Source organism: Protomyctophum parallelum, assembly GCF_964188405.1.
Source record: "Protomyctophum parallelum genome assembly, chromosome: 3".
Taxonomy (NCBI): domain Eukaryota; kingdom Metazoa; phylum Chordata; class Actinopteri; order Myctophiformes; family Myctophidae; genus Protomyctophum; species Protomyctophum parallelum.
The window spans coordinates 40559981-40574532 of NC_139698.1; the positions used below are offsets into that span (position 1 = coordinate 40559981).

The following is a 14552-nucleotide window of genomic DNA, read 5'->3' on the forward strand; positions in this document are numbered from 1 at the left end:
CTTTTACTCAAGTAAATTTTTAATTTCCGGACTTTAATTTAGGCCAATTGTTGATACTTTTACTTAAGTATCAACATTTACTTAAAAAAGTACTTTAATACTTGTAGGCCTACTTCAATCATTTTGACAGAACTCATCAATGGTGTGCAAAATAAAATAAATTTAGTTTTGCTTGTTTACACATTATGTTTGCTAAATTGCTAATAATAGTTGTTGGATTCTAATTCCCTGTTATTGCCACTATGCACTGGCTCATATTAGATATATTTTATAATCAATAAGAAATAGATTTAGATTTTTATAATGTTGGATAATTGCATAAAGCATGCTGTATTTTGTACAGAAAGCATATTTCTGTAACTGGCTACCGGTATATAGGATGTCCTTGGTCCCTGGCCCTACTCTTTCTCTGCCATGAAAGTTGTGACTACAGTATAATACCTCAGTCCAGCCGACCTTGCCACCAAGAGGAACCTTCGCACCTTCACGTTGAAATTATATTGTGAGGGTTGTGGAAAACAAAGACAAACTGTCTGTTATATTTGGGACCATTTTGTATTTCCAGTAGAGAATATTTTATGCTGTTACCACCTTGTCTCTCCTGTGCAAATATGCCCAAGTTTGTGTTTCTGTTCTTGCATATTGAAAGCATACTATCCTTTTTACACAAGGTTATCAGCTCCCTTTTGTTTTTAGAATTGACTTAGAAATTTAGAATTTATACTCATAACCCTTCTCGTGTGCCGTGCCCTAAGGGCCTTTGATGAAGAGCTATACTAAAGGTCCCAATAACGCAATTGGTAACAAAGGGTGACTGCAGGGCCTTTGCTGTCCAAGTCCCCTGCAGACTCTGGAATGCGCTACCCAGAAAAGCCTATCCTCTATATTATCTTTTTAGTTGTTGTATTGCTATTTGTTGAATTATAATCTGCTGAATTTGGTACTAGTTCCTCTTATGTTACTTGTTTTCTTGCAGCACTCTTATAATATAAGCCACAAAACAGTACAAATACATATGTATTGACGTATATGACGGCAGACTGCTGGGCGAGCGCTGGCGCTTTGGGATGGGGGGTCAGATCAACATATGGAATTAATTCTGTACTGGCCATATATGGAGCATGTCTTGAGTGTACAGGGTTGTCTTGTGTGTTTCAGCCTTTTTTTGGCCACGTCAAAGAAATCACATTGCCATACATGTGAATGGAGTCTGACTCTGGTTACACACAAAGCTGGATGCCCAGGCTTTGTGTGTCTGTGTGTACCACATTTGTGATGATTTGATTGGCTGAGCAGTGAACACGGAATGTGATGATGTATGATGATAAGAGCGCCCCTCACTTCACACAAGTGTGATTTCTGAGGGGCTAGCCCTTACTACAGCTTTTGTCCCCACAAAATGTCCACAACACAAACATTAAATGCCATTGACAATGAAGGGAACATTTACATCATCTTGTCCCCACACGTCTCATATTTGCCATCGACAATGAATGGAGAAATTAGGTCAAATGTCCGCCAAATATGACGTAAATTTGTGGCAAAGGCAACAGGCATTCTGATTGGCCAGTATGAGATGATGTATGATGATGTACGATGATAAGAGCGCCCCTCGCTTCACATGGGCGTGATTTCTTTTTATTACCTAAATTAAAATTAAATATAATTTCAGTCATCACTAGTCTTTGTTGATTTCTCAAAGGCTTTTGATTAAGTGGACAGAGCCAAAATGTTTGAAATTCTTAAATTATATGGTATCCCCGACAAAATGATCAATGCCATAAAAACAAAAACAAAAACAAGGCTGCATTATTCATATTACAAGATACATTCATTGAAATCCTCATGCATTATCGCTAGGCTGAACGAAGAGATCCCACTTTTCCCACTTTTTATAGAACTTATCCTCTTGCGTGTCTTAAGTACCAGGTCTTATTACCTAACTTGAGTAAACTAAAGACCTGGAGGCGTGATCAATGCTCTTTGGCCACTCAGAATAGCCAAATGGCATTGATCACGCCTCCAGGTCTTTAGTTTACTCAAGTTAGGTAATAAGACCTGGTACTTAAGACATGCAAAATACAGCCCTTAAGTATGAATGTTAGTTTTCCATAACATACAGATCCTCAGTAATGTCCATCCAATGTTCTTTCAATGCCTTTTTAAAGGCAATAACAGTTCTAAGCCAACATGCCTGCTTGCCCAAAATATCACCAAAAATCTATTTGCATTGATGCACTGGCTCATATTAGATATATTTTACAATCAATAAGAAATAGATTTAGATTTTTATTTTTATTTATTTGCATTGAGGCAAAACACAACCAGAGACACTGCTTTACCTAAAGTGGAGTTGAAAGATGTGAAATAAAAAGGTTAAAAGTTCAAGAATGAGAGTGAAATGTTGAAGTTGAAGACATATGGCATTGGCAAAAGATTTTTTTTTCTTTATAATATATAATGTTTATCCCACTATTTTGCAACCCATTTTTTCACCCAGTGTCACAATCATCTAATGTAATCCTGGGCACTACACTTTTCACCTGACAGGGGGGAATTTCCCCGGCCGGACGTATAGCGCGTGGAAGGAACACGTTATTCCAACCAGTTCCTTTCCCCTCCATCAGGCGCCCCGGCTGGGCAGGGGGAGGCATTTTTAGAGACCAGGATTACTGCATGTTTTTTGTGAGGGTACCTACCCTAGGGGGCACGGGGAGAACATGCAAACTCCAAACAGGAAGGCCCTTTTGCCAACCACGCCTCGGGTATGGGCACTGATGACGCGGAGGGGGGAACACGCCCACAGCGTCCCCAGCAGGAATCGAACTCAGGACCTTCTAGCTGTGAGGCGACAGCACTACCGACTGTCCCACCGTGCCCCCGGCAACAGAAAACTTTAATGAAATGCAGTACTTATGTTATAAGTAGTCATTCTCATAAACAATAAATCATTTATTATAAATGTTGTGTTCAACGTAAAACACACATAAACTCCAGAATACCGGTAAATACAATCAATATACCAACATTTAACCTTTTACCATAGAGAGGATTCCAGAGCATATAAATATACCTAGGTTTTGAATACTACACATTACCAAAATAGGCAATATAGGCGAATATTGTACTCAAAGTAGTCATTACAGTGTACAACTGGTAACGTCCTCCACTCATGATGTCATGACTGCAATTCCATATTCCATACCTTTTAAAAACTTCTAATTTCCATGTAATTATATGAAAAAAGAAAATTGATATTGTTGTTTAGATATGGAAATATCAGAAGCTATCTGTTGCCCTACCCATGCCAGAGGTGTGAGATGCGTCCAAGTGGGGCATGGGGGCTTGATTGGGATTTGAATAGTTTATAGGGACACCTACAGTATAAACACCTCCCATTTCAACCAGTAGAACGTTATGGAAACTCTCCAATCCAATGGGATTGGCTAATGTGTTGTCCAATAAGCTGACCTCTCTCAGAGGCACTCCAGGAGGCTTGCAGGGAAACCTCAGGGAATGTACGAGTTCGTTGCATGCGGTGTCAAATGTTACAGTACATGCCTGCATAGTCAAAACCAGCATAGACCGGTTCTCGTCAGGACTAACCCTGTGTAGAGACCAGTTCCTACAACTTTGGGGTGACAGGGAAAGGGCAGGGGATCATGCACCCAATCAGTCAAACATAGAGAAGGCACACGCGCACACGCGCACACACACACACACACACACACACACACACCAACAGTATACCGTATATACGCATACATATGTATATGTAAATATGAATTAAAAGGCACAAACACACACATGCGCAAACGTTCTCTGTTGTCCTGTCTCTCCCTGTGCTGGAGCTCTGTGTATCACTGTCAAAGTATCACTTTACTGCACAGTATAAGCAAGGGAGTGGCTGGGGGTGTAATAAATTATATGGTTTTGTCAAGAAACTTAATAGTTAGTTATTCTAATGCTGCCACTTCACACCCCTCACTTATGGAAGCTATACCTTCTTTCCTGCAACCACTTAAAGGGGTATTTCACATATTTGGTGCAATTGTTATGTCTACGATGGCTATCTTGTGCACCCAATAAGTGCCTAATTCGATATTTAGATATTTGATATTCATTTTATCAGAGATGCCCACTCGCCCCCTCCTATATTTATTGAACTTTAAACTCCATTTGAACCATTTTAGACTAATTGAAAACACATCCCTGGTTCTGGTGACTGATATTGTGGGGTGCCATAATTCAATTGCTTTTTTTTTAATTCAATGTTTTGAAAATGAAAATGAAAAACAAATGAAAAAAGCAATTGAAAAAATACTGTGCCTTGTGCATTGGAAGGGTTTTACATCACATCATCACATCACAGGTTTACTAAAGCCAAGGATGTGTGTTTTCAATGAGTCCATGGTTAAATTGAGTTTGAAGTTCAATTAGCCGGGGATGCCCAAAATTGGACAGGACCTGTGATGTCATGCTGTACTTTTTATTTGTGTTTTTTCTATTCACTTGGTCATTAAGGGCCACAGAATGAGAGGCCTGCTCTGCTGGAAACATTGAGAAAAAAGGTTATGGCCATTTTTGTATACCACACCAGGCATAGACAACCAATATAAGGCAAAATGTCCTACATTTCATCGTGCTTTAAGTAGCATGTGACAATTGTGACATGTCAAACTAGGGGGTTTTCATGATTCTGAATCCATTCCAAGCATTAGTTTTGCATGAAAAACACAGGTCATCACAAATGTGTCAGCACATTTGGGCACATTTTGGCAAGTGACTATGGCCGAATTTAGGCCATAGTGTTTTTCGTGCAAAACTAATGCTTGGAATGGATTCAGAATCATGAACACCCCCTTGTTTGACACAATTGTCACATGCTACTTAAAGCACGATGAAATTTGAAAAATGTTGCCTTATATTGGTTGTCCATGGTGTGGTATATAAAAATGGCCATAACTTTTTTCCGCAATGTTATCGGCAGAGCAGGCCTCTCATGCTGTGGACCTTAATGACCAAGTGAATAGAGAAAACACAAATAAAAAGTACGGCATGACATCACAGGTTAATCCTTATTAACCGTTGAGCTTTTGGGCCTGTGGATCCCCGGCTAAATGAGTTTATATAAGAGAGGAGCGTGTCTGATTAAATTAATTAAAGGTCAAAATAACTTAAAAACTGTCTGGGGTGCACACAAAAGCCAGACTAGAAGTTAAAATGTCCCTAGAAGAGTTTTGAAAAAATGAAATACCCAGTTTAAACCATATATCTTTTTTATGTGTTTATGGGTAGGATCATATGTCAATGGATATTTACACAATATAATATAAAAGTGTCCAGAACATGAGCTACTGTATATGTCTAGTTTGTCAACCTGTGGATATTTAGAAATAAATTATACATTTCGAAGTCAATAACAATGTCACGAGTGTCCTATTCTTGAAGATGTAAGGTTAATGAATAACACTGCTCCGATGCTGATCTACTTGAAAATATTTTTCTGGTTGTGGTGATGTCATGATGATTCGACATAGGCTACTATGTGCCCTACTTTGTTCCCTCCATGTCAAATCGTGTTGCTGAAAACTGCTGATCTAACGTGTTTGCCCCAGAATAAAGGCACTGGCGTTCATGTGGTTAAATTAGGTCTTTCTGTTGATGTCTCATTATATAATTCTCTGGCATTATCCCCAAGGCACCAGTATATGGAAAAAATGTCTAGCCTAGTCTTGTATGTTTTCCTATAGTTACAAACTGTTGGATCACCTCCCAGTCTCTGTCTTAATACAGTACAAATAAGAACATCTTGTTCACTATAGACTGTGCTAGTCTCATTTCCCATATCTATTTGTCTTTAATTGTGTGTGGTTTATCCGTTAATGGTGATGTAATTCACTCTGCATTGTGTGCGTTTGAGTGTACTGTATTTGGTATCAGGTACGGTCGCCCCTAAACCATCTTGCCCCTCGATTGTTTTCCGTCGACCGCTTTTGTGCCATCGTTCTTGTATTCTTTATTTTGTTTTACTGAGAATAAGGTTATAAATAAGTTTAGGGTTAGGCATACTGGGGGTTAAGGTTAGGAATAAGGTTAGGTTTAGGTTACTTTAGGAATACCAGGCCGCACAGTTCTGACAGCTGCACGCCCAGGGCGAGTTGGTAAAGGGGCTACTCGTTTGGTATTCGTATATTTTACAGAGCAAAAAAGTTAAGTATTCTTTCTTTTTTTTAATAAATAAGACAAAAGACATAAAGCATGAAGGCATATGAAGTAAAGTAGAAATTATTCATATTTGTCAGCTATGGAACACTTATGTAAGGATTCAAACTTGCTTTTCCTCCAGTTTTGCTCAAAAGGAAGAAAAGGGGATTCAGTGACTCCACAACTTCCACAAGCTTGTTTCCAGTCAACACCTCTGTTATCAGTGAGTAAATTTCATTAGATTTTCCCAAGATTTCCCAAAATCAGATGATTTATTTTAAATTGAAGATGACCATTACTCACACTCACATTCATTGTTAATTTGTTAACCTCAAAGCCTGGATAGCCAGAAAATCCTTCAGTCAGATAGGAGAGAAGAGCAGGAAGAAGGCGGTGAGTAAAATAACTGTTGGCTATTTTTTAGTGGTGCCTCCACGCCATTACGCAGCTATGTGTGTACCTGTGTATGTATGTATATGTGTACATTATGCATGTGCGTCTGTCTCTGTCTGAGCACGGACAGCTGGAACACCTAAAGTGGAGTAGAGTACAGCACATGGTAAAGTGGCACAGAGTACACTACATACGAGGCTGGCTCGCTGGAACCAGGCCGGCACCCTGGGCGTGCTCCTAGGGGTCTCAATGTTCCGAGATGTGATTTTCTGTTCATGATGAAGCAACCAACATGTTTCGAGTCTCTGTCTTTTTTGAGCGGTGTCTCCACTCCATTGCGCAGCTATGTGTGTCCCTTTGTATGTATGTATGTGTGTGTGTCTCTGTGTCCGAGCACGGGCAGCTGGAACACCTAAAGTGGCACACAGAGTAAAGTGGCACAGAGTACACTACAGGACGAGCCCTGGGCACGTTCCTGGGGGTCTGGATGTTCCGGAGACCCCCACACTGACCCCCTTGGGGACCCCCACACGGTAATTCTGTGGGGGGGGGGGGCACCCTGGGCGCATTCCTGGGGGTCTTGATGTTCCGGGAAACACCCGGGGACTGCCACGCGGTAACTGTCATTTCTGGAAGATGTTTTTACAGTAGAGAGCAGAGTACACTACAAACTCAGTTCACACAGGTTTGATTTTCATGAATACAGAGGCTACATACTGTATAAGAACATCTTGTTCACTACAGACTGTGCTAGTCTCATTGTCTCCACCAGGCCGAAGGCATGTGGGGAGAGTATGTTTTGCACTCCGTCCGTCCGCGTGTCCGTCCGTGTGTCCGTGTGTCCGTGTGTCCGTGAACAGCTAATCTCGGCCACCGTTAACCCGGTCGATGCCATATTTTGCACACACACTCCCTGGATGCCAACCATGAACCTCTGCCCCAAACTTTCCAGAACGGCCTGTTATAGCGCCACCAGGAGGCCGCTTTGTGCAAAACAAGTTTTTCGATGCCATATTTTGCACACACACTCCCTGGATGCCAACCATGAACCTCTGCCCCAAACTTTCCAGAACGGCCTGTTATAGCGCCACCAGGAGGCCGCTTTGTGCAAAACAAGTTTTTGCACAGTACACCTACAGATTTTGTCCAAACATCACGCAAATTGGTACACAGTCTCTCTAGAGCCATTCAACGAAACGGGTCTTTCACATTTATCAGACTCCATCCTGATTGGTTAAGATTGGCTTCCAAAGTTCACAGGAGTGCTCAGTTTCAAACAAAATGCTGCAAATCATGAACACATCGCGTGATTTCCGTGAAATTGTGCACCCACATTCCCACTAGGCCGAGGACGAAATGCCACATGAACAATTTCAACTCAGCCTCAAGGTGGCGCTATAACTGGCCGAAAAGTGTTTTTACCTCTAACTGCACGGATCTGTGGATAACCTGGTGGAGACCTGTGCCCGGAAGGGCACTTTTTCTAGTTTCCCATATCTATTTGTCTTTAATTGTGTGTGGTTTATGCATCCATTAATGGCGATGTAATTCACTCTTCACTTGGTTCATTGTGTGCGTTTGAGTGTACTGCATATTTAAAGTATCACCCCCAAAAGAGGCATTGAAAGATTTAGGTGACAATAGGTGAATCTGAAATTAATGTGTTATATCTGCAGTGTGCTAAGCCTGTAGACAGGTCACGTCAGGGTCAGTCACATAGACAGGGGCCAGGAAACCTGAGGAGAGATAAAGTAGAACATGTCACATGCTGGAATGCTGTCTATCACCCTATGACTATCCTTAGACTGGGTTAGCTTCCAAACCAGGTTACGTGCTGTGAGGCTGGTGCCCTAGAAAATGATGTCACTTCCATTCTTTATGTGTGATTGTGGGGTTCACACACATACTGTAGTATATAGAACACACACACACACACACACACACACACACCAAAAGATGCCAAAAGTGATTGGCCGGAATGACATTTGTGATTATTTGATTGGCTGAGTATGATTTTTTTCTTCTTTTTTTTATGTTACAGTACAGACTACTATAGTCTGTAACTCTAACCCTCATACTATAGTCACTATAGTATGTCAGGCAGTTTTTAACTGGGGTGTTGAGGGGGACTCCAGTAATCTGGATCTGAACCATGTCACAGTAACGTTGTGGGGGAGTGGTGGAGTGTGTTTTGGGAGGGGTGCAGGGAAGGTTTTAATAGCTACAGACAGACTATAGCGCACACTGCATTGACAAGTGGTAACGGTGCAGAACTTCAGAGCTGGAAATTCCACCTCTTCCAACTTCATAGGTTTTCTTCTGGATTTTACCAGGACTTCTCTGGTCTTCTATCCTTTTTTATATGATGACTCGTGATCGACAGCCAGCGACAAAGCCCAAGATGAAGGGGATTGTGTCATTTTTCTCAGGTAACTTTTTAATGGTTTATTGAGAAAGTTTTTTTTTTTTAATAAATAAGACACAAGACATAAAGCATGAAGGCACATGAAGTAAAGTAGAGATGATAATATTTGTCAGCTGTGGAACACTTATGTAAGGATTCAAACTTGCTTATCCTACAGTTTTGCTCAAAGGAAAGAAAAGGGGATTCAGTGACTTAATCCACAACTTCCACAAGCTTGTTTCCAGTCAACACCTCTGTCATCAGTAAGTACATTTCATTAGATTTTCCGAAATGTTTCAGATGTTTTAAATTGAAGATGACCATTACTCACACTCACATTCATTGTTAACCTCCTCAAAGCCTGGATAGCCAGAAAATCCTTCAGTCAGATAGGAGTTTAAGAGAAGAGCAGGAAGAAGGCGGAGATCCGGTGAGTAAAATAACTGTTGGCTATTTTTCTGTTCATGATGAAGCAACTGTTTCATAAACATTATTTCTCTCTCTGTCAGGATCTGCAAAGCTCAGTGAACACTGATATCCAGTAAGCTATTTTTATTTACTGACTATAGTTCTATCTATAAACATCTATGATTCTGAAACAAATTGACACGCTTTCTGGTATAATCACCAGGGTGAAACCATCAGATTTCCACTACCTCAAAGTTATTGGCAATGGAAGCTTTGGAAAGGTGGGAACCATACTATTTTGTGTGTTTAACTTTGGTTATTAGATGCAGGTTTTTTAAGTCTGGTAAAAAAAATAGCAGGCATGAATTAAACTCTCACAAGGCGCTCTTTGCACATATTCCATAAATCCAGACCACGGTTATTATAGTTAACTAAAACTAATGCTTGTACCTTTTCAAATCTCGCCACTCAGAAATATCCCATATTATGATAAAGACAATACAAACTAAATCAAAAGCATTTAACAAACTAACAAACCCACTTAAAAACTGATGTTGATATAAAGATAAAGTCAAAACTAAATTCAACAAAACTATAATAACCTTGATTGCTGCGATAAGACCTTATTATATCTTTATGTATATTTATTATTGTTGTTATTGTTATGTTCTGTTAACACAGTATTGTGGACCTTACCACACCTGCATTCCTTGCTTGTACCTGTATGAGTGGTGACAAACCCTGCCGAGATGAGATCGTACTGCCACTGTGACCCATCAGACAGGTGTTCTATCCTCTCAATATGAGTGTTAAAGGGCTTAAAGCGCTATCACCTGACTGTAAACACAAGGTTCTTAATTGTTACAGGTGCTGCTGGCCAGACACGGAGAAAGTGGGGTTTACTATGCTATGAAGGTACTCCAGAAAAAGGACATTGTCAAGAGGAAAGAGGTATGTTTCCCAATTGTTTGTCTGTCTGTCTGTCTGTCTGTCTGTCTGTCTGTCTGTCTGTCTGTCTGTCTGTCTGTCTGTCTGTCTGTCTGTCTGTCTGTCTGTCTGTCTACCAGTCTCTGTCTAATAGGTGTCTCTGTGTATCATATGATCACATCATGCTCTTCTCTCTGTAGCAGAGCCATGTGATGGTAGAGAGGAGTGTACTATTAAAGGGACTGCAACATCCATTCCTGGTGGGCCTACACTTATCTTTCCAAACAACAAACGCTCTCTACTTTGTCCTGGACTACCTCAATGGAGGGGAGGTATGTGTATGAGATTTATTCCCAGTATCGGTCATTTCAAGATTATAATATCAGAGGAAACACAGTAACCTGTTGCATGACACCCAAACATGATGGATAGACACGTGTTGTGTTGTGAGCTTGTAGATTGGCTAATAAGAGATTTGGGGCCCTATCTTGGGCACACCTTACCATTTATCCCTAAATTTACTACAGTATGCAACTGTCTTGCATTTCCTGTGACATCACGTGACACCAGCCCCCATATATGGTGCCCAGGTCATCGTGACATCACGTGACATCATCAGGGATGGAAATAGTACGTGTCATAGTAAATGCGTCACTCAAGAGAATGTCCCCTCTACCACCCTTCTCCATATCTATAAGATCTCACACTCAAGACATGTGTTCGGTCAAGTTTTCAACAGTTTTCTCAGTGCTTCACTCAAGACATGCTCCTTATATGGCCAGTACAGAATTCATTCCATGTTGATCTGACCCCCCATGCCAAAGCGCCAGGGGTGGCAAGATATATGTAGACAGGATAAAAAGCTGTCCAACTACAGTTGCAACAGGTAACAGGTTGTAGTCTGTGAATTCATAGATTTCTGTTGAACTTTTCCTTGTTCCTTTTCATTCAGCTCTTCTACCACCTTCAGAGAGAAGGGTCGTTTCATGAACCCAAAGCCAAATTCTATGCAGCAGAGATGGCCTCTGCACTGGGCTATCTCCACTCCCTTAAAATTGTTTACAGGTACACACATGCACGCACACGCGCGCGCACACACACACACACACACACACACGCACACACCGCAGAAGAAGCAAATTATGTGATGTAATTAACGAATTAAGAGAATACAATACACTCTGTGTGTGTGTGTGTGTGTGTGTGTGTGTGTGTGTGTGTGTGTGTGTGTGTGTGTGTGTGTGTGTGTGTGTGTGTGTGTGTGTGTGTGTGTGTGTGTGTGTGTGTGTGTGTGTGTGTGTCACACTCCCTGGATCGATGCCAGAGCAGAACCTCTGCCCCAAATTCTTCACATGGGCCTGATAGTGCCACCAGGAGGCCGATTTTTGCAAAACACATTTATTTGACAGTACAGATTTGCGACAAATCAGTACACTCTCAGAGTATAAAATACTTCTTTATATTGGGAAGTGTGTGCGGACAAAGTACTGATCTAATTAATTAAAAGATAATTCACAATGTTTTGTACATGTCAAAAAAATCCTAAGAGGCACACCTGGAGGACTTGCAAAGCAATGGTTATTAAAAGTATTCAGATAGGAAATATCTTGTGTCTCCATCCCTCAGGGACCTTAAACCAGAAAACGTCTTACTGGACAGTGGAGGTCATTTGATGTTGACTGACTTTGGGCTGTGTAAAGAGGGTGTGGGCATTGGAGGTACTATGCAGACTTTCTGTGGGACTCCTCAGTACTCGGCTCCGGAGGTGCTTCAGGGTCATATCTACAGTCCCACAGTGGACTGGTGGAGCCTGGGTTGTGTACTGTTCGAGATGCTCTATGGGCTGGTAAGTGTGTTTACACAGAAGCATCAATGTGTATTGTGTATGAGCATTTGAGCAATGATGCAGTCTGGGGAAAGCACAGATATCCAAAATATTCCAACAGGTGCCGAATTAGTAAATGTAAAGAGAGTATCTGCTCAGTTTTTCTTTTTGCAAAAAGTAATTTAAATGGACAAATTAATCAAATTTGGATGTATGTATCTGATAATAGTCTGGCAGCCAGGGTGGACGGGTGGGAAATTTGGTATATAGTATTTTGTATTGGCCTAAAATATTGTCTATATACATACATTCATGTATCCACTTGCTGACTGGCTTTCACTATTGGGCAATTTTTATAGGGGTTTCTTGTGACCCTACCATTAATATCCAATGGAAGGATAAAATGTCAAACTTTCCATATGCTTTAAGTAGCATGCATGTGACATGTCAAACTAGGCGGTTCAATAAGGTCTTCCTCCTTTTAACATCAAGTGTGCCCGGATCTCCGCTTTGTTCTATATCGATGTGTTATCCCGATTGATCCCAGGAGCACCTATTTTTTTACAAATTTTATACCTGCACACCTCCTGAGCACCTTGGTTGCCTCCTTGCCTCTAGGGGGTTTCATGCTTCTGAATCCATTCCAAGCATTAGTTTTGCACAAAAAACACTCCTTGGTCTAAAAACATTCATAGCCACTTGCCCAAATGTGCCCAAAATGTGCTGAGCTCATCACATTTGTGCTGATGTCTATGGCCGTTTTTAGCCCAGGGAGTGTTTTGTACAAAACTAATGCTTGGAATGGATTCAGAATAGTTTGACATGTCACATGCTACTTAAAGCATAAGGAAAGTTTGACATGTTTTCCTGCCATATGATGTTAATGGTGGGGTCACAAGAGTGACAGGCGGTCAGCAAGTGTTTTCAAGACTGTATGTATATAGACAATATTTTAGGCCAATAAAAAAGAATACCAAATTTCCCACTTTAAACAAAAGAAGCCTGTCGGCTGCCGGACTATAAATACCTTTAAGGTCAAAACATTGTACCATTAAACGTTTCTCGTGGGAGCAAAACAAATGTGGGGATATATTCTTTCTTCTCACAGAATATATAAATTCCTGTGAGTGGTAGAGCGAGGCAAACAACTTAAAATCCCTGGTTATCCCAGGCTATTCATCAAGTCTACCCCATCTTCCTTGGTTTCCCCAGCCTCCGTTCTACAGTCGTAGTAAAGCACAGATGTATGACAACATCCTTCATGCTCCCCTGATACTCGGTCCTGGTGTGTCCCGGGCTGCTCGTTCCCTGTTGAAAGGACTGTTGGAAAGGGACTGTGCCAATCGCATAGGGTGTAACTGTGACTTTGTAAGTATACAAACAAACAAACAAAAAGGGGACTAATGTACATGTGTGCTTATGTACTTGAACACACTCAGATGCCATCACTGAGCTAAGTTTATTTATTTCTTTATTATTTCTTGATGCACCTTGCTTTTCCTTCTGCCTTGTTTCTTAGTGTATACTACAGTACTTTTGTGTCCTTCTTATCCTTACTTGTATGTTGTAACCTTAACTGCTATCTATCTATCTATCTATGGACTTCCTGTGTGCATTTTCAGGAAGAGCTGCAGAGTCATTCATTCTTCCTGTCCATCAACTGGGATGACCTACTGGCTAAGAAAGTCACACCTCCATTTATCCCCAGTGTAGTAAGTATCTCCATCTCTCAGTGCTAAATAAAAAAATGTTTTGTTTTATTTATTTGTACACAAAAACATTACATATTGTACAAATTTAAAAAGACATAAATTTGTGCAGGTGAGAAAGGAAGGGGCTTATATACAGTACAATGTTCTCACCTGAAATAAAAAACAGAAAGCAAGAAAGTAGGTTTAACGTCTATTTCTGTTTTTCTTCTTTTGGTCCAAATCCAGTGTACAATGTATGTTCATTCCTCTATTTTCTCAGGCTGGCCCATGGGATGTCCGCTACATTGACCCTGTGTTTACACTAGAGCCGCTGCCAGCCTCTGTGGGCTTCAGTGACAGGTGCCTGGGGGGTGCAGCTACTGAGGCCTTCCTAGGATTCTCCTACATTCCCCCAGTGGTGACTGAGCCACTACCATTAATAACCACACATCACAAACTGTAATTGGGTTAGGGCCTATACTGTGTGTTGATACAATGTATATTTTTCTATTTTTTTAATTAAATTCGTTTTCTTTCTGGGTTTTTTGGTCAGAATGTTTATATTGCATTTGTCCTTTTGTTGTGTGAAGTTTGGACAACATGTGTAGGAGTGGTAGCAAAAAGTGTGTAAAAGAAAACATGAAAATGAAAATCTATGGCACAAATCGTAGGGGCATCATAATCCAAGGAATCCAGT

The 14552-nt window shown here is 40.8% G+C and overlaps 1 protein-coding gene across 1 annotated transcript; it reads left to right on the forward strand.

Annotated features, from left to right (window-relative positions):
* Positions 1-8772: 8772 nt before the first annotated feature.
* Positions 8773-14396, forward strand: sgk2b (serum/glucocorticoid regulated kinase 2b). Its single transcript, XM_083761938.1, has 12 exons — positions 8773-9029; positions 9183-9267; positions 9365-9434; positions 9514-9545; positions 9636-9693; positions 10280-10363; positions 10540-10671; positions 11292-11404; positions 11966-12185; positions 13377-13532; positions 13787-13876; positions 14136-14396. Exons 1-12 carry the CDS (start codon positions 8963-8965, stop codon positions 14316-14318), a joined length of 1290 nt encoding a protein of 429 aa, XP_083618064.1. The 5' UTR covers positions 8773-8962; the 3' UTR covers positions 14319-14396.
* Positions 14397-14552: the final 156 nt, after the last annotated feature.

Coding starts and splice junctions, on each gene's coding strand:
- sgk2b (XM_083761938.1), top strand. CDS start 8,963: ATGATGACTCGTGATCGACAGCCAGCGACAAAGCCCAAGATGAAGGGG. Junction 9,435..9,513: donor AGGAAGAAGGCGGAGATCCG/GTGAGTAAAATA, acceptor TCTCTCTGTCAG/GATCTGCAAAGCTCAGTGAA. Junction 11,405..11,965: donor TCCCTTAAAATTGTTTACAG/GTACACACATGC, acceptor TCCATCCCTCAG/GGACCTTAAACCAGAAAACG.